At 47.0% G+C, this 19,101-nt stretch overlaps 6 protein-coding genes across 6 annotated transcripts; 4 read left to right on the top strand and 2 right to left on the bottom strand.

The window, feature by feature from the left end:
- The first annotated feature begins 7,561 nt into the window (after window positions 1-7,561).
- LOC128731505 (cuticle protein LPCP-23) lies at window positions 7,562-8,320 on the top strand. Its single transcript, XM_053824630.1, has 2 exons — window positions 7,562-7,625; window positions 7,876-8,320. The coding sequence occupies exons 1-2, from the start codon at window positions 7,614-7,616 to the stop codon at window positions 8,209-8,211; spliced, it is 348 nt and encodes a 115-aa protein (XP_053680605.1). The 5' UTR covers window positions 7,562-7,613; the 3' UTR covers window positions 8,212-8,320.
- An 854-nt stretch (window positions 8,321-9,174) lies between these two features.
- Window positions 9,175-10,606, bottom strand: LOC128721505 (tetra-peptide repeat homeobox protein 1-like). Its single transcript, XM_053815261.1, has 3 exons — window positions 10,547-10,606; window positions 9,558-10,288; window positions 9,175-9,478 (listed from the first exon to the last, which is right to left on the bottom strand). The coding sequence occupies exons 1-3, from the start codon at window positions 10,604-10,606 to the stop codon at window positions 9,175-9,177; spliced, it is 1,095 nt and encodes a 364-aa protein (XP_053671236.1).
- Window positions 10,607-13,885: 3,279 nt separating this feature from the next.
- LOC128721055 (tetra-peptide repeat homeobox protein 1-like) lies at window positions 13,886-15,579 on the top strand. The gene is made up of 3 exons (XM_053814763.1): window positions 13,886-13,897; window positions 14,785-15,165; window positions 15,295-15,579. The coding sequence occupies exons 1-3, from the start codon at window positions 13,886-13,888 to the stop codon at window positions 15,577-15,579; spliced, it is 678 nt and encodes a 225-aa protein (XP_053670738.1).
- A 265-nt stretch (window positions 15,580-15,844) lies between these two features.
- Window positions 15,845-17,108, bottom strand: LOC128731907 (Golgi SNAP receptor complex member 1). The gene is made up of 4 exons (XM_053825064.1): window positions 16,910-17,108; window positions 16,565-16,842; window positions 16,174-16,475; window positions 15,845-16,093 (listed from the first exon to the last, which is right to left on the bottom strand). Exons 1-4 carry the CDS (start codon window positions 16,926-16,928, stop codon window positions 15,991-15,993), a joined length of 702 nt encoding a protein of 233 aa, XP_053681039.1. The 5' UTR covers window positions 16,929-17,108; the 3' UTR covers window positions 15,845-15,990.
- A 540-nt stretch (window positions 17,109-17,648) lies between these two features.
- LOC128721855 (COX assembly mitochondrial protein 2 homolog) lies at window positions 17,649-17,966 on the top strand. Its single transcript, XM_053815654.1, has 2 exons — window positions 17,649-17,748; window positions 17,808-17,966. The coding sequence occupies exons 1-2, from the start codon at window positions 17,668-17,670 to the stop codon at window positions 17,964-17,966; spliced, it is 240 nt and encodes a 79-aa protein (XP_053671629.1). The 5' UTR covers window positions 17,649-17,667.
- On the top strand, window positions 17,966-18,539 carry LOC128721854 (protein Abitram). The gene has a single exon (XM_053815653.1). The coding sequence runs from the start codon at window positions 17,966-17,968 to the stop codon at window positions 18,530-18,532; it is 567 nt and encodes a 188-aa protein (XP_053671628.1). The 3' UTR covers window positions 18,533-18,539.
- The last annotated feature ends 562 nt before the right edge of the window (window positions 18,540-19,101 follow it).

The following is a 19,101-nucleotide window of genomic DNA, read 5'->3' on the forward strand; positions in this document are numbered from 1 at the left end:
TGGAGCTCCATTCTCTGCACCACCTTCGCACAGGTGCCGGGAGAAATCGTCATGTCCAAGTGGTGTCGTAACGCTCTACTGGCAAAACGTATGTGTGCTACGGCTTGGAAATTTGTTTCATCGAATGCAAGGATATTTTCAAATATTTCACACCTTCTCTGCTTGACAGCGCTCATTCTAGTTCCACCTCGATGTCCCGCAAATGAGGAGTACTCCTACTGTGCCCCATGCATGGAGAAAACATGCAAAACTATCCTCGAATGCATTGAATATGCGTGCGTAAGATGTGTCGAACGATGCGTTTGCAAGTCGGGCTTTGTGCGTCAGTCTGCAGGTGGCCGTTGTGTCCGCATAGCGAAATGCTTCCCCTATTGATGGCGTTTTATATCACACTCTTGAATGCGGACAATACATAGGGCGTTTTTTGCAATGTTTGAAAACACAGTTTGATTAAATGAAACATAAAGCATCCTGAACATTTCACGCAGTTGTACCAATATCAGAAGTGTATAACATTACGTACAATGTAATACACCTTACGGCACTTTCATTCATCGATCCACTTAGCAAAATTGATGTTCAAACTTAAGCACGAAATAAATGAAATATCCTTCACATTGTTTTACATCTCCAAACGAAGCAGAACATCAAAGCAAACAAACGAAAACAATTTCAAGCGTTCGCGGTACGAAGAGAATCGTGTTTAAAAGCTGTTTCCTCTCCCATATCTGCTCCCTGTTCATCTGTGCAAATTGAGTCAGCTGCATCTCTTGGTAATGGTACAATCAGTTCCGCATTCGTCTTCATAAATCGGCGCTGTTCAATGCAACAGTCAGGAATTGCTTCCCCATAAGGATAAACAATTGAAAACGCGAAAATGAAATAGAAGTAAAATGTTAAAACTACAGTAGTTTCTAGATCGTTTGTCTATTTTATGTTGCTGGTGTTAGATGATGACGATTCAGATCAAATATCTACTGTAAAGAAACCATTTGTAGGATGTGAATGAGAAAGACAGCGAGAATAGATCTTCAACATGTCTTGCATTGATCTTTCAACCTAAAATCCACGAAAATGCTTACGAAAAGGTTTAAATCGATGTTTTTTTCATCACCATGTTCTTAGACCCACTCATAGCAGAGCCTGTTCCGAATTAATGCTTAGGTCATTCGATCCACAGCTCAGCTCATCAAGACTTTCTTTGACTTGAGATTTCACGAAGCTTATCGACATTTGTACCCGCAATCGTCATGTATTTGTGTCTCATGCGAAAGCTTTGGCTATCGAATTTTCCCCCAATAGAAGTAGCATCAGCCGGTTAAAAATGATCACAAATCGTACATTTAAAGCAATGAATATAAAACACTGCATTCCTGGTTAATGTTCCCAATACACAAAATTTTTGTATTTGGCGGTTTGCAAAATAACTGATGGCATTTCAGTGACTAAAACTGCAATCACATATCCGATTCGACCTTGGGCAATAATGATGTGCTCCATGTTTTAAAATCGGTTGAATTCTCATATTTGCTCGTTGTCCAGTTGTTCAAATTAATCCAACTGCACCGTATGGTCATGCGATGCACAATCCGTTCCGCATTCGCCAATATAAAAGACTGCAATTGTGCCCTCATGTTCAGTGAAATTATCCCCGAACGCCACCAAGATGTTAGTAGGTAAAATCCTATTTGCTGTGTGCGGCTTCATTCTCTGTAGCACGTCGGCACAAGTGGTTGATCGAAATGTCGCCTCTTTATGGTGTAGCTATCAAGCTACTGAGCTGACAAAACGTAAGAATTAATGCCAGCTGCTAAACGAATCGCTACATCGCTAGCATTCATTGTACGCTTATTTTCTTTCACTCATTGGCAGCAATCGTTATAATGCCACCACGCTGCCCGATAAACGAAGTATACTCATGCTGTGCTCCTTGCGAAGAGAAAACGTGCAAAACTCTTCTCGATTGTCCACCACCACTTTGCAAAAGATGCCTCGAGCGTTGTGTTTGCCGTTCCGGCTATGTACGCGGTGTCCTTGGAGGGGCCTGTGTTCCAATAGGGAAATGTTTTCCATAACTTTGGGGTGCAATAATCAGACGTATATTCATTGAGCCAAGAACAGGCTATACCCACCCAATGAAAAATGCTTCCAGCTCGATATGCCGTTGACAAATCGATGAACTTGATATTGAAATAAATGCAATGTGATATACGTCATAAATAAATCATCAATTTACACCCAAATATAGTACCAAAATGTGCCATCAATAATTTATTTAGTCTTTTACACAAAACCATCGTTAAACAACCGATCGGATAGCTCCTGATCTTCTCTGAGTCTTTCTTGATCCATTAATGGCTGACATTTTCATTAGATTAATCCACACAAGAACTTTGGAATGCATTGACCGTTCGTAACAACCCGAACGTGACCGGGTTTGCAGATGCATCCGCCCACACAGGGTGCAGGACATTTCACTACAATGTTCTTAGATTTGCAGGTAGCTTCAAAGCAAGTTTTGCAGCACGTGTACCTTTCGTTTGTGGGGCAGACGGGTTCTGAAACGATAGAATCAATAAATTAGTGGTAGATCCACGCTTTTTCCTGCTGTTTGCAATTTTCTTACGCGGTTTCATCCAGACAAGGCATGGTTCCAACACAAACCCGTCCACCTCATTGACGATGGACACTACGGCCAGCAGAGCCAATGCTATCAGCAACTTCGACATGGTGGTTACTTAAGAATCAATTTCCTGTCTACCAACTGTTGGAGTTTACTAGTTCGCGTATGGAGTTTTATACCTCTTCCTGCCGGTAGCCGTATATTGCAGTTGCGTAAATAAAAATTTGAAAATTAAACAGACAATAGCAGAAGAAGTTTGGCATCGGTACATCGCCATATCAAACACAAACTACACATAACGTTCTAACTTTATACCATTTATGCATCCCACGTATGATAAACATACATGTTAACACAAGGTTGTTTAATTAATCAACACCAGCCAATGCGATCGTATTTTTTGTAGTATCGAAGCAATGACGCAAAGCTCTCCAGGTCTCTTACGCTCAGCAGCGCTCACCAGCTGTTTCAATTGAATCTGTTTCTCGAAAAAACAATGCGAAATCTGCTTGACATTGATTACGAGATAAAAGAATCCTCTGCCGCATCATCAGTGAGGAGCCCATCTACGTAATCGCGTCGAAATGGTTTCAATACTCGGTATCGCATCCGTGGCCTGTATCCTGGCACTTTGTGCTGCATCAGCACAGCAGAGTAACAGTGGTATGGCGGCAATAGAGTGGTGCAGCAATCCAAACAAGGCGAATCGTAAGTAACCTTCATTGATTTTAGTTTAATGGCTCATGCTAATCGTCCTGCTCTGAACACCTATTAGTACCGCCACCTGTTTGTCCAGTAAACGAGATATTCACCTGTTGCGGAGGTTGCGTTCAATCTTACTGCAAAAATCGATGGAATCCCATGCGCGTTTATTGCATAATGTGTACAAAGGGTTGCTTTTGCCGCGATGGATACGTGCGAAGAAACGCTGACAGCGTTTGTATTCCGAAAGAACAATGTAGTCTCTAACCATAACTCGGTAGAATAAATCCAGTACGTTTGAAGGACATTCCGCACACATTTCACCGCAGTAAGTGTTACATTTCTAAAAGTGATTTTCGACTTCTCCTACAGCACCAAATTGGATCCGATTTTTGATAGACGTGAAAGGTATAACTGTATCTCGTCAGTACCTTCAACATTACTGTAGCTGTCATGCTAATGAACTTGGGCACTTTGCCATGTAAGGAAACCTTATGCTATACTTTGTGTTTACCGATGGTAACGATTACGTACGATATAAATGTCCTAAATATGGCAAGAGTTTTCCTTTCAAAAAATGCGTATGAAACAAAGTATCAAGATTGTGGCTATATCACAAAATATGCGTAATTCTGCCTTGCACGCTGTTTTTGCACCTGTTTCAATTGAATCAATGTGGTCAAATAGCAACTCGGAGCCTGGCTGACATGTGTTTCATCAAACAAACACGATGAATATAACCGTGCCGGTCGAGATATGACAGCATCAGTAACGAGCACATCCATCGAAACGTGCCAAAATGATGTCAGTACTCCGCATAGCATCCCTGGCCTGTGTCCTGGCACTTTGTACCGCATCAGCACAGCAGAGTAGCAGTTCTACAGCAGCAATCGAGTGGTGCCGCATGGCAAGTGTGTCCCGCCGTAAGTGACCATCAGCCAGAGAACTTCGAAGGCATACGCTAAACCTTCCTGTTCTGAAACAATTAACAGCACCATCGTCACCGCCACCTCGATGCCCAGCTAATGAAATATTCTCCTGCTGCGGAGCCTGCGTGCAGAAAACGTGCAAAACCTTGATCGATCCCAAGCAGATATTTTGCATTCGATGCACGGAGGGCTGTTTTTGTCGCAATGGATACGTGCGAAAAGTGCCTGGCGGTCTTTGTGTTCCAGTAGCCAGATGCATGCTTAATTTTTGAACCATTGAAACAAGATCGATCCAAGCTCTGAAGTGATCTGTGAGTGGCGAATTGTACATCCTTCGTGTTGGTAAGTGAATGAAATAAAGCAAGTTCCAATTCGAGCAAAGTGATCAATTCATTCATCTACTTTTCGTGCCATTAAACGCCGTTGCAAAGCCATCCAAGGACGAAAAGGAAACATCGCCCCAAAGCTACAGTTTCGTTGCACATTTGTCCTTCCTCAGCTTGACAGCTGTCACAGTGACACTGTGGTCTCAAAGGCCACTGTTTCAAATCACATCAGTACCACAGTGCCACAGTGTGCCTACTTCGATCGCTCGCTCGTTTAGCCGTTTGGCTTTGAATTCGATCGAAGGGCTAAGCCCTCCTGAGGCGTACGCATTCTCTGCGACCTGGTCGCAATTGCTCCCGGACTAATCGTGCATCGTTTCAGCACATGCACGCGCAATGCACGCACAAATTTCAGCACCAGCCGCGGGCCAATGCACTCCACCGGCAAGGAGAACCAACCACCACCCAAGTGCCCTTCCTTTCCGAAAGTGGTCCAACCAAAGGTCGCCGTCTCGACTGGTGCGTGTGTGTGCATTGCCGAGTGGCTGATTTTTACCACCAATCGACACCTTCGCGCCACCGGGTCGTCCTTTCGAGAGGCACCCAGCGTGAGATGCGCCATATTGGGCTGATTGAATTACGCTTGACAAATCGTTTTCTAATTGTTCCAGCACTTCATTAACCGGCTGCCCATCCCGGGCGTCTGAGTGGCGTTCTAGAGTCGAACCGTCAAAACAAACCCCTCACGTCGAGACTCAAGATGGCCGCAATAGGACAGATCCGTGTCTCCGACCGTGGTTGATGGATTTTCCCAGGCCCAGCTGGCTCGGTTGCAACCCACGAAGCATGAAGGAGCGACAGACCGCGTGTGAGTTAAAGAGAGAGAGAGAGAAGGAGAGAGAGTGTAGACCGCGATTTCGCCAGTACGTCGTCCGGTTGCGCAAGTGCGTCTGTATGCGACAATCAAAACACCACCCAGGGGTGGCAGTAGGGATTGCAATGCGTGCGTACCAGGCCAGTTCAGCCCAGAACCTGTTTGCGTTCGATTTACGTTCCTACTCCAAAAACAGTTAGAAGGCAAACATCGGCATGTAACGCCAGCGGCAACCTGCCCCGCCTCGTCTCGCCGATGGGTGGGGTGGAGTTGTGTGTGTGTGTGTTTTTTTCGTTGTTTTCCATCCTCAACAACCCACTGTTGCTTGCGTTGAGTTGAGGTTGCACAGCTGATAAGGAATTTGGCACGCCACGCTTCGGAATTCGGTGTTGACGTTTTGCTCTCCCTCGACGCCTGATTGATCATCGTTCACCTCCAGGAACGGACATTCGGCTACAGACGCCCTTTTTGTAGGTGCATTTTCCAACCTCCCACTGTTACGCGGCCACAGCACATCCGCCCGCGTAACGGTGGGAGGTTGCAACCAGAGTTGAAGCCAGGGTTGCGAAACGTCCACACCATCAAGCGAATAAGTCCGACCCCGGTGATTAGGGGCGAGCATCGGCGAATCGAGCACTTACAAGCTCGAGTGTCAATCAAGCCTCGCTAGGCTCTGGCCCCAGTCGGGCAGGATGGAATAGGCCCTTTTGGAGGTGCGTAAATACCGCTGATGCCCGTTACCGGCCGCCTTCTGGCAAATCGCCCTGTTTGTAACCGCACGTAAATGTCACGCCGGTCGCGGGAGAAGGACGGTTGTTGGGAAAAGGCTGGTTTGGGGTGAAAAAGGGAGCAGACCCCGTTTAAGGTCAATGCCGTCGAGCACCGACGGAGGCTGTTGTTTTGGAGGTTTACAACCGGAGGTGCGTTTCGTTCCTTTTATCACCCCACAAAAGCCTTTATTTTGATCTCGAAACCTTCGCACCGCTTTTGTTGTGCGCACCATTTTTCTTGATCGCTTGGTCGGTTGGTGTTTTTTTTTTCGCTTTCGTCCCCTTTTTTGCTTGCGCATTATTCCGTCACCACCGTCGTTACCGGAGCACGATCGATGTGGTGATCACGTGCGATCACGCTACCGTATACGTGCTGCGACGCGTCGATCGAGAAGCTAAACAAACAAACGAAAAAGAAAAGAGCACGCACGAAGAAGCTAAATGGGGGCGCCCACAAAAACCAGAACAGAGCGCCCTCGCCACCGAAAAAGGAAGCGCGGGAAACATGCGAGTCAACTCGTCACGTGAAAATGGATCGATAGATGGTGCGTCCTTTCGCGGAACCGCCCGATTGCGGGATTGCTCGATTGCGCGATGTCACCATCGAGACGCATTCGTCTATCGAGACCCATCTTAGGAGGCTTATCGGGAATGCGAACGAAACCGACAACAAAACAGAGAGGTTGAGCTCCATCAAAGGATGCCTCGGACCAGATCATGCTGCTGACACACGCACAAACACAGCCACCATAGTGGGTTGCGTTTGCATGCTGATGCGACATCAAAGGGACGGGCGCGAGTTGGAAACAATTAGGGGGTTTTTACATCTTCCTTCATCGACGATGGCACGTGGTGGCATGGGAGGTGAAAAGTTTCGCCCACCCAACCGCCCAAGCCGGAGCCCGATTAGTGGCTTCATCAAAATGCCATAACCCACCAGGACTTAGAACTTTGAGAAACATCCTTCGGGCGAGCCACCGTTCGATAAGAACCTCACGACGGTGTAATTTGCCTAACTTTCACTCATTAGCATCTGGTGGCTGGCTGGGCGTAGCTGAGATGATAAAACCAACCGACGTTTCGGTGTCGCAGGAGTAGGGATGAGTGCATTCACAGAGGTACCACGACTAAACGGCTGTTCCCCCCACGGGGCAGGAGCCACCAAAGCTGAACTGCAGTCATGCGACCTACCCCGTGACCTGCCCTTCCATCCTAGGCCTAGTGTGGTGCAACTGACTGTCGGCGGCTTGGTGAACCGATCGACCGGGCCAAGGTATATAAGGTGCGATCGACCGCCCCAGTCTGCATCATAAATCTCGCGAAAGTTCACCAGTGCACGCAACGCCGCTTCGTACAACTTGCACCGCTCGTCGTGTCTCAACGCTCAACATGAAGTTCTTGGTGAGTGATCTTAGTGGAGTGGGTTTACCGGGAGTGACAGGTATCACAGGATACTGCTCTGGATCAGCATCAGGATCGAAGACTGCATCTGGAGCAGAGTCTGCATCTAATTCTGGATCTAGATCTTAGTCTGCATCAAGTTCGGGACCTGTTTTATGCGGTTCTGGATCCCTTGTTTAGCTTTACATCAGCTTTGGGAGTGTTTTAACAGGGTCCTTTGTTTCTCTCTCTATCTCTCTCTCTGTTTCAGGTTCTCGCTGTCGTTGTTCTGGCCGCTGCAGTTTACGCCGAAGATCAACCGATGGAATCGATGAAGGCCAAACGAGGTGTTCACTTCAGTCTGGGTTATCATCATGCTCCAGCTGTCGTGTCACACTCCATCGTAGCTCCAGCTCCAGTGATTGCCCATTCCGCCCCGCTTGTGGCCGCTCCCGTCGCCTACCATGCGCCTCTGACCAAGACGTACGTCGCCCACGCCCCACTTGTGCACCATGCCCCTCTGGCCGCCTATCACGCTCCTCTGGCTGTTGCCCACGCTCCGGTGTATCACCATGGGGCCGTCTACTCCACCTTCCACCGTCGTTAAGGTGCCGCAGACAGGAGCAGGAGCTCTTTCGCTCTTTTCGGGAGTCCCCGTAGCCGACAGGCGTGTGTGCGTGTGTGCTTTGTTTAGTTGCGAACAATAAATTGAAAGGTACAAAAACAATCAAATCGGATTCGTTCGCTTCGCAGGGACGTAAGCAACCAGCTCAGACGTGGTTTTCAAGACCTGTTTATATTAGCTATCCGGCTCAGTGTGTTCCCGATGTTCTATATCTCCGCTCGATACCTCAAGGACCCTATACGTCCTGGCTCGTTTGCTTCGTTGTGGCGCTTCTCTTGCCCTTGAGAGTCGTTGCACTTATTTCGTCAACCTTGATCCTCTGTTGATCTATATTGGGCTCTTGGAGGTTATCTCTTCATATCTCTCCCTGTTTTCTTCAATTGTCTGCAATCTCCATCGCAGCCCCAGCATTCATGCACCCTTTCCCTTTCTCCACTCACAATATGATTTGAAATGTGTTAAACTGCTTTGCAGGCATATAACAATCAAAAAAAAAAGTCTAGTAATGGACGGTTATTTGCGTGAACATCCATCCATTCTCTGGGATGCGGTTGATGATATTAAGGTGAGCCGGAGACATTAAGGAGAGACTTTTTTTGCTCTCAGTTTGCTTCAACTAGAAGATCGAAAGGAGCACTGTTTGAAACGATCGAGGACTGCATCCTACGATGACAGCCCAGTACTCCAGCAAAGTAGGCTATGGAGCCGTAACATTCCATTGTACGAGATATGGTGCTGCAAATACTGATGATGCGTCCAAGCGGAGACTGTCGTGGATCAAAAGACGAGTTTGATATTTTGTATGGATTATGTTTTATTCACTTCACCATAACGTGCAGCAATCCCTAACCCTTCACGTGGTACGTTATGACACTGCAATGACTAAATGTGAGCTCTTCACCACGCCGGCTCCAGCAAGGTCGGGGCTTTTTCAACGCCTCCACGTCAGCCCAGATACTTCTTCAGTCCCAACAGCCCGAGTCCGTGATGGTGCCCAGTGTAGACCTTCTGCAGGGTGATGCCTCCACCGTACACCTTCCCGTACGAAGGCAGAAAGCCACCGTAGGCGAAGGTTGGTAGTGGAGCGACGGGTACAGGTGCCGGAACGACCACCGGATGTGGCACGGCCACCGGATGTGGAACGGCAACGGGCTGTGGTACGGGGATAGGTTGCGGCACGGGCACGGGTTGCGGTACGGGGACGGCATGCGGCACCGGGTATGGCTGGGGAACGGGCACGGGGACGGTTCTGTTGAAAGAAAGGTGAAAATTCTCCCCAGTTGAGCTGTGATGTTCGATTTTCCTTTAATGAAACGCCAGTTAATTACCTTGTGACAGTCACCGGGTAGGGTTGGGGCACTGGGACAGGAACGGGGCGGGGTACGTGAACAGGGACGGCAACCGGATGCGGTACGGGAACGGGACGATCCACGGGAACGGTAACGTGGACGGGCACGGGGACAGGCCGATCAACGGGCACGGGTTGCGGATAGGGTACGGGGACAGGCTGCTGCACCGTCGTCAGGACATTCCGCGTCACTGTCGGGGGTAAGGCCAGGGTAGGTGGGGCGGCAGCTAACACCGGTCCGGGAAGGGCTGCCGGAGCAAATCCTCCACCTAGGAATGGTACCCCAGGCGCCGGAAGTCCCACCGGAAGTCCTGCCGGTAGTCCTGCTGGAAGCCCAACTGGAAGTCCTACCGGAAGGCCTGCTGGAAGTCCCACCGGAAGACCTGCTGGAAGTCCCACCGGAAGACCTGCTGGAAGTCCTGCTGGAAGTCCCACCGGAAGACCTGCTGGAAGCCCACCAAAAACATGTCCTCCAAGAACAGATCCTCCAAGAACAGGTGCTGATGCCAAGGAAGAACCTAGAATCGGTCCAACAGGAGCTGCAATAGGTGCTCCGATGGAAGCTGGCAGCGAAACCGGTCCAAGACCCAGCCCAAGCCCATATCCATGACCAATGGCTCGCTTCTGTGGGTCACCAGTAGCTTCCTTTTGGGCCGCAGCATGCACGCTTGTCGCCACCAACGCCTCCAAAACTAGGAGCACACAAATCACCTGCAACGAGCAGCACAAAGGAGCGTTTACACTCGCAACTCGAGCACTTAGTGAGCACAATGCCCGGGATATAGTAGCTACCGTGGTTGACTTCATGACTGACGAACTGGCGCACTTTCTGGAGCACTCGCGTCGTACGGTGTGTTACCTTGCAGACTCCACCGGCTGTGCCACTGATCTACTGTCGAAACAGGCGCGGCTAAGTATTTTTATACCCAAACCGCAAGATCCGCGAGCCCAACGCGGAAGCCAACCAACGTCCAGATCAACCGGTGCCGATTGCTCCTGAATCTCTAATTGGGAGCCCACCGGTGTCATAACCGCTCCAATTAAGTGCCCGGAGTGGCCAAAACCGTCTCCCGTGAACACCGATCGGCCATATCCGAAGAGCATCACCGGTGCGACACCCGTTAAGGGCCGATTGGCGTGGTTGTGTCACACCAAAGGGCCACCCCATATGGGTGGGGTGCTCTGGGAGCGTTTTTCTGCCTTATTTTTTTCTTTTTACATTTTTTTAGCCCACCGTTTGAGACGCTTGTTGCGGAAATTCCCGGTGGTGGAATGTGCGCGGAAAACCTGTTGCCCGACTGGCCGAGTTTAGTGCGCGGGTAGTTTTCCACCCCGAGGGCCCATTCGCGGCGCATTTTGTGAATTATGGTCGACAAAATATGATGCCGATTCGTGCTTCGGTGGACTTCGGTACATCGATATTACGAGGGTTTAAAAAAAAAGCCAAGCCCAGCCGTGCCAGCTACCTACAAATGGCCCCCGAAACACAATGGAATGTTGGATATTTAATTCATCCCCAGCGCCCTTTGTACCAGGAAAAGAGCTCATCAAGGAGTTTGTTCCCTCGGGTTCTGGAAAATTGAATTAAATGTGAAAACAAGTGCCTCCGGCCAAAGAGCATACTTGTTTCGTGCTTCATTCATGCTTAGCTGTGTCATAATCGACTGCGAGCAACAACGAAAACGTATCGCCTGCGCGAAACAGCTGGAATAATTAATGCTCACGAAGCCACACGTAGTGGATGGCTCAAAACGGCTTGATAAAGCGGAGAAATGATTGTTTTCCATTGCCCACTGCCCACAGGGGGTTGGAAAGTTTCCCCACAGGTCGGCGACATTCATAACCGACCGTTTGATTCCCATCGCACGTCAATAATTGTTTCGCAATTAATTGCTGTGAATTAAATCGTGGACGAGGATGAGCCGACCAGAGAAAGTGGCAACTTGCCAACACACACACACACAACGGTCACACGTGCCCCCGTCAGGTGGATGTTTGGGGGCGGCAATTTCCATACGGCAAAGTCACATTTATGCATTCCGCTCGCCTTGTACAGATATCGCACCTGTTTCCCGTGGACCCCAGTATCGTACCCACGTCTTATCGAGTGTCCGTCGACGGATTGTCGATTACAACACCGGGCTGGCTGACGGTAATATGTCACTTCCTGTTGGCGTTGCGTTTTTTTTTTGGACGCCCCTGAATGAGTGGAAAAGATGTCCACCACCGGCGAATAGGGCGGAAAATGTTATTCTACTACACAATAAAAAAACGCATAAATACTGAAGGCATAAACCACGGACATTTAATATCCAATCCCACAGCCATGGGGTACATGTGTAATTTAATTAATAAACAACGAAAAATCACCATCCACCAGAACGCGTGCTTGGAGTCATTTGGCGAGCGAATTTAATCATGAAAACTCACAAACCAAGCGGAATGTTCTGCAAAATTGGTTGTTCCGTGGAATTGCCTTTATTTGATGCATCCAAAACGTGCATTTGATTTAATTACGGACTCGTATGAATTTTTCCCCCCTAGCTCGTGGGGACAAATTAATTTGCACCATTTAGCGCTAGTCGTGCTTGTGTGTGTGTGTGTGTGTGTGTGTGTGTGTTAATGACGATTGCGAGCACTTCCAAGGTCAAAGCAAAAGGATGTTCATTTTTTTCTTCTTGATTCGACCTCAAAGCACCACCATCAAAAGCCCTTTGTTCCGAAGGGAATCCACCCGACAGGTGTCACTTGCAAATGTCTGTTTTCCACGGATGGATTTAAATGTGTCAAAGGCGGTACGGGGAAAAGCCACCCGGGGGGAATTTTCCCCCTGGAAGAACGGGAGGACTCCTGAAGTGGTCTGGACGAAAGGTCAGGTGCGTGGGAGGTAGAAAGAATTGCAAAAACACCGGCCAACTAGAAAGTGTTACATAGTTTATGCAGCCGAGTCTACTCTTCGCAAAGGGACGTCAGCGGACCGGAACGGACTCGGCTTCCAGCAACCCATCCTGTTTCTCAGGTGCCTAATAAATAATCCACTCCATTGGTCATCAACGCGTGGGTGTCGTGGCAATGCCGTGGCTGTGATCGTTTCATGTAATGCTTTCATGTTGGGATGGTCGATTGGCTCACGATCATAAAGAAGATTTCGCATCATTAGAACTGGTCCGTTGCGTTGCGGTACTGCTTATTCAATTATTTTGTGAGGCACTTTCTTTTTGCTAAAGCGCTGGTAGCCATCGATTACTTGCACGTAACCATTGCATTAATCCGCCATTGGTATTATGCCTTAATTAGCTCATGTCCGAAACTCTGATTCCTCACTCCATTGTAGAGTGTATCTGATCGTATATCTCTGTGAACTTGTGTGACAAAGATACGAACAGCATCCACGAAGAGCCGAGGCTGGTGCAAGAATCTGTACATACTTTGGAATAAATCGAAAGACGTTGTAATGTAACATCTGCGGCCCGCTCGGTTGACATTGAAACCCGACCCGTGAAATGCCACAGGACGGTGTTTGCAAGCCATTCGAATGGGACACCCCTCCCAAGTGACATGAAACAGGTCAAGTGCGAACAGAGCCAGTGAACAATGAGCAAACCACCATGTAATCGATTATACGCCCATTATCCGTTGCGTTTTCAAACGCTCCTGATGCAACACATCCGGCCGCATCGTCGGATTGCAAAACCCAGTATTGCCGGTCTCAGAACAATTATCGCGCCATCGTCGAACCAAATTGTCCGCTTGTCCGGGGTCTCTGTCACGTTTCTGGCACGCACTATCACAGGATGGAAAGGTTTTCGCAAGTGTCGTGACACCCGTTACCCGTTTGGGATTCGTCCCATTCATCGTGTCCTAACCGACAACCGACACTCCCTACTCCGGCGGATGCATCGTATGCAAACCGTAGGCCATTTTGGTGTGGGGTAATTATTTTGGACATTCGCCTAGGTTGCGCACGTTGGGTGGGAGTTGTACCTTTGGCGGCTCTATAAGATTTCGGCCGCCCGATGTCCACTAATCAATTCGTGATCGAACGTGCACGTGGGAAGGTGCCCAACCAGCGTGGCTTCAAGATTAGCTGCTCGTTTACAAGGAACAGGCAATCCTTGAGTGAGGTTCTCAGTGTCCCCTGGCTAGAGTGAAGAAAAGTGCAATCCTACACGGAATCCTCGTTCGATAACGAACCCACGCGGACACCAGTTGAGGGCGATAGCGTAGAAAGTGAAACTTCTTGCCTTCGTTCGATATTGAACGAACAGTGTGACGCAACCACGTGGGCGCAGCGAACGAACATACAACATGAAGCTTTTGGTACGTGTAGAAGTCTGCCATTACCAGTTTGCTGGAGCTGGAGTTCTATATCCTTTAGAGAGTGCCAAAAGTTCACTGTTGCTTGCGATACAATTGAGGCTCTGTAAAAGCGAAAATATGTTAATTTGCTTTCGTATCTCAATCGAGGTTTGCTTTCTTCCACAACACGCGCATCATTTTCAATCACAATATGCATTACTGTCCATTTGCAAACCATAGCAAAGCATAGACTGCCCACACCGTGGTAATAAATATTCATTCGCAAACCGCCAACTAGGCCCTTTTCGACACGATGTTAACTAAGGTTAAAGAAGAAGAAAAAAAAGCTCCATGCCCACCGCCTGATGAAGAAATTATGACGATAATTGCTTATGGAAAATAGATCCCCACTTTGGACAACCTTTGAGAAACGAGCCCTCGGGTTTGTTTCAGCTCCTGTTCTAGGTAGTACTGCGGCCCGTAAAATGCTGACAAAACGTCACGGCTGGCGGTTGAACGTAATTTAATATTGCCTAGCGTAGTCAAATCGTGTAATTTATTCCCGCTACGCATAATCCATATAATGTTGCTCTGTTTCTGCGATCAGGGAAGTGAAATTCCTTCCAGCGATTTGGATTCCTCAGTCGCGAGTGCCTTTCTCATTGCAGAATTTATGGCTCCTTCGTAGCAGCGTGTTTTTTTTTTGGCTGACGCCGAATGAGCTACTGTGAAATCATAAATTGCGTAAATTACAAACAATGTTACTGTCCACCTGGACGGTTTATCCAGACCGTTCGGATAGTCTTGGAACAATGCACAAGCGGCGACATTCAAGGAATTTGAAATGAAAAAAAAAAAACAATGCAAACGATATATTTATTGATGTTTGTTAACTTTCGCCGTTTTAGGTGCTGTTCGTATTGCCTTTGGCGTTAGTTTATGTCGGTGCAGAAAGGGAAATAGACAACGTGGCGAGCGTAAACCAAAACCAGCAAATGAAACCGCTGAACAGCAAGAAGGAGAAGCGTGGTATTTTCGGTCCTAGCGTCTATGCTCCAGCTGCTTCCGTGTATGGACACGCTTTTGCACATCCCGTACATCAGCATCTGTTCCCTGCGACCGACCCTTTAGCCCCGGTGGCATTAGCTGCTCCTGCCCTTCCGGCCCTAGCTGGTCCGTACTTGGGCGCACACGCCCACACGCACACGGTTGTTACCAAGAAAATTGGAATTCCTATTCCAGCCCCGTACGCGGTGCCGGTGGAAAAACCGTACCCAGTGCCGGTTAAAGTGAGTATACCATGTGACACTGCGACCTTCTCATATTTTCGACAGTGTTTCGTTCCAACGTGACTGTCCAAACGATCGTAATTCGAGTATTTCTCAAGCTCATCCATCGGATCGGTTTGTGTTCCACAGGTTCATGTACCAGTTCCGATTGATCGACCGTACCCGGTGGCCATCCCGAGACCGTATGCAGTTCCGGTAGAGAAACCGTATCCAGTTCCCGTGGACCGACCGTACCCGGTTGCGGTGCCACATCCCGTGCCAGTGCCGGTCATCAAGCACGTTGGCTATCCGGTTCCTGCACCTGTGCCCGTGGCCATTCCAAAGCCCGTCCCAGTCCCGGTGCATACTCCATACGTCGTGGAAAAGCCCGTTGTCGCTGCTGTTGACCCTTGGGCCACTGCCAAGCTATGGTAAATCGTGTGACGAGCCGCGCTTATAGCTATAGAGAGTTTTACACCAAATATGTTATGGTAAGGAAGTTTGACCAGCGCATCCAATTAAGCAAGTACAATAAGTAGGATAAAGTACCGAAATAAATTATTTATCGACATGTTGCCCTTACAGAGATAGTCGTTTCTTGCTTTTCTAGAAGAAAAATCAAACTCTACAAAGTACCTGCACTGAAGTTATGTATGAAGTTTATCACATTATTTATTATGCAGTTTCTTCTAGCTGTCTTTACAATTTGTTGCGAGCCTTCAACAGATATTATAGTTCAACTCACTTTTTTGACTAAATTCCGCATTTCCAATAGGTAAGGTAAAAAGAAAGATAAAATATGATGCTTGCGGCATCGGTAGTTTGGTTCGATAGAACTCAGTAAAGTCAATGAAACGCATATACAAGCAGCAGTATGGTACAGACTGCTATCACTCCTCCAATGATAAGCGATTCTCTTCGTTTCCGAATGTTGATTCGTTGAATTAAACTAACCGAAGAAGAGAAGGAGAAAATAGTTAAACATCGTATTTATATTAGAGATCTCTTTGCAATGATCCGAGCGCCTACCTGGATATTAGAGGGAACCGATTCGATATATCATGCATACGTGTTTGGAATCGCTTCAAATGCTGCCGCTGGGATGATAAATGCTCTTTCGTTTCCATTGCGATGCTAATTTGGTCGTTGACGAGTGAACTTGAGCTGTGCAGATGGGTATTCTCCTTGAGGTACATGTCCCTTCGGCTCAACCCCGAAGTGGATGGAGAACCGACCGATGAGGTGCCCAAACCAGACCCTCGCAAAAGCTGCTCGCGCTCCATCCGCGTAGTGTGATTTGCCTGTATTTTCAAATACTCTTGTCGATATCCCTGCAAATGGAAGATACATCCCAAAGTCCTATCAATTACGAATTCTATAGATAGGAGACCGCCAGCTACGGAATTGGAAGGGTTCTTACATGCAGTATCTCGCGGTGCCTTTGCAGGACGTGCATTACGGCCGACCCGCTGTTGGGAATTTCAGACATTTTTTCATTCATGTTGGACAGTTTGTCCAGCATCTGCTCTATCTCTAGGGACAGCGTTTCGAATACATGATCACCCAGTAACGGCGATGTGTCTGAATTGCTGGCCGCTGGTGATGTTCCACTACTAGCCGCTCCAACACCGACTTTATTGAATGCGATCAGTTTCATATCAATATCATTTTCCAAGTGGCGTGCCTGCTTTCTTAGTGCTAGAAATGGGGAGTGAAAGTTTGTTTATATTTGGAACACGTCACGTACGCTGGTATCATCACTTACTATCCCATTCGGTTCCCATGTTGATGAAGCTGCGTTTCAAGCTGCTATGGACAGGTTCGCATGCAATTTAACATAAATGATCGAAAAACAAAACAGTATTCCTTTCACAGCAATAGGAATAGCAGAACTTATTTCGTATAAATTCCTTCACTTAACACAACCGGGCGAGGGTGTCAACTTTACAGTGAGTATGTCCGACTTTTACATTATGGAGGCAGGTATTTTGCGCGACCAAATTTTTACAAGAATGTCTCCTTATAATGACCAATACGAGGATTTTCTGGCTTATTCCACAAGATATGATTTACATCACTTTATATTATAAAAAATAACTTAGCTCTGGTAGCAATTTCAATCAAAACAACCATGACACACTCTCTCTCTCTCTCTCTTGAGCTTTAGAAACGTCATATATGATACGTCAGCTGATTTCAAACATGTTTTCCTTACAAAAAACGAATAATTCTACCAATGATTATGTGAGTGTTTTATGTTTAATTAATCATCTTAAATTGTCTTATTTCAAAAACCTTTCATAGTAATAGATTTGTAGAACAGAATCGGGGAAATAGATTCCAACTGAAGTACGGGCCATTTACAGTCAAGGCAAATTATGCCACCACACATTTGTACTTAACGAGCGTGCTCCAAGTAGACCTGTCAAATCATTGTTGTGTAATGCCAAAATGAGTTTTTAAATTGTTTAGCTAAATTGCATTTATAGCGCCGGTAGCTTTACTAAAAACAATCGTAAAGTGATGCATACTGACCTATCTCCGCATTTACATTCGGCCGAATGCAATGAAATAATCGATCAGTTGAAAAAGTGCCATTCTGAGGTAAGCTACGCCATGAGAACCATGCGGTTCGCTCAAATGAAAACAAATGTTTTTTGCAGAATAAATTCATCAAATTTCTTGGAGTGTGTAATGATCTGGACCGCCAAATGATAGTTTGCCTACGGAATGAAAGGAAAACTCGCCAAAAACTAAATCGGGAAAAGGCCCTGGAAAAGCAGAATCGTGTACAACAGCTGATGAGAGAACAGCAAGGATAATGGCGACAACAGGAAACTATTGGTACGACGAGGACGAGGCTCTCGAAATTGGCGGTGTAAAGGTTCCTTCCATCTTAGAGGATTTTATTCCGAATCAACCATCCATCGTAGATCGCTTCTATACGAAGTTATATTATGTACCGAACAACAAGCCAGACGAAGCCCAGCAGGTTCTGTTCCACTCCAATAGAATTTGTCTAGTGGGCCTTGCCAAAGAGCATGCTGCCTTTCAGAAAGGCATACGCAGTGTAAGCTTTGAGGTAGGAAAGTTCGATCGAAGCGATAACAAAGTATCTGGTCGCAAGAAAAGTGGTGGAATGATTCTGCAGTACGATTCAACGCTGGCACTAGTGACGTGTGTAGATGGCACCGTCTGCAAAGTACGATCATGTGTGCAAGGAAAACTGGTTGAGGTAAATGAACGTGTCGTAAACGATCCAGAAATAATGCAACTCGATGGAGAAGGCTTCGTTGCAATAGTAATGCCGAAAATAGAAAATTGCAACGCATTAAAAGAAAAACTATTGAGCTGGGAATCGTATGAAAAACTTAGAGAAAATAAATGAATATTATAGTTACTACAATTATCATGTCCTTATTGGTTTTAATCTGCTGCAGGATAACTTGGTATCACTCGCGGTCTAGCGCTGTCGTCGGCCAATTTTGGGGTACCATGCCACGTGCCCATGGCCACGTGAGCAGACTGAAAGGATTTTACGGGCTGGGTCATGAGATGCCGTTCAATCAACATAGACATTCTTATATTCTCTCAAAAATGCGTTCATACAATAAGTTGGTTGTAAAATGTGTTTATTTCTAACTGGCAACATTTTCATAATGCTGTGGGTTTTCAATTGTTCTGTTGTGTGTGGCTGTAAAGGTGATCATGTTGCGGGCAGTTGATACGGTGGTTCTCTTGCCAAAATATTGTTCGATATGTAATACTTAAAACTTTTGCAAGCTTTCATTGGTTTTACAATTTTTATTACACTTTCTCTAGTTTGCTTATTGGCTTTTGGCGGTAGTGTTGCCTCGTTATCAGGAGTTATTGTTATTATTGCATTGTGTATACGTGTATCTATCAGTCTGGTCTAGAGTCACAAATTGCGCCAAACGTAACTCAAGTACACTTGAT

The sequence above is a fragment of the Anopheles nili genome, chromosome 2, assembly GCF_943737925.1.
Source record: "Anopheles nili chromosome 2, idAnoNiliSN_F5_01, whole genome shotgun sequence".
NCBI classification, from domain to species: Eukaryota; Metazoa; Arthropoda; class Insecta; order Diptera; family Culicidae; genus Anopheles; species Anopheles nili.

Bases quoted from the DNA above. Each gene is read 5' to 3' on its own strand.
- LOC128721505 (XM_053815261.1), bottom strand. From the start codon at position 10,606: ATGACACCGGTGGGCTCCCAATTAGAGATTCAGGAGCAATCGGCACCG. The intron at 10,289-10,546 runs GTTGGTTGGCTT...TGCTCGTTGCAG, and splicing joins CGGCACCGGTTGATCTGGAC to GTGATTTGTGTGCTCCTAGT. The intron at 9,479-9,557 runs GTAATTAACTGG...TTCTTTCAACAG, and splicing joins TACCCGGTGACTGTCACAAG to AACCGTCCCCGTGCCCGTTC.
- LOC128721055 (XM_053814763.1), top strand. The intron at 15,166-15,294 runs GTGAGTATACCA...TGTGTTCCACAG, and splicing joins CGTACCCAGTGCCGGTTAAA to GTTCATGTACCAGTTCCGAT.
- LOC128731907 (XM_053825064.1), bottom strand. The intron at 16,476-16,564 runs GTAAGAACCCTT...TTCCATTTGCAG, and splicing joins GGCACCGCGAGATACTGCAT to GGATATCGACAAGAGTATTT. The intron at 16,094-16,173 runs GTAGGCGCTCGG...TTCTTCGGTTAG, and splicing joins CGGTTCCCTCTAATATCCAG to TTTAATTCAACGAATCAACA.
- LOC128721855 (XM_053815654.1), top strand. From the start codon at position 17,668: ATGCATACTGACCTATCTCCGCATTTACATTCGGCCGAATGCAATGAA. The intron at 17,749-17,807 runs GTAAGCTACGCC...TGTTTTTTGCAG, and splicing joins TGAAAAAGTGCCATTCTGAG to AATAAATTCATCAAATTTCT.
- LOC128721854 (XM_053815653.1), top strand. From the start codon at position 17,966: ATGGCGACAACAGGAAACTATTGGTACGACGAGGACGAGGCTCTCGAA.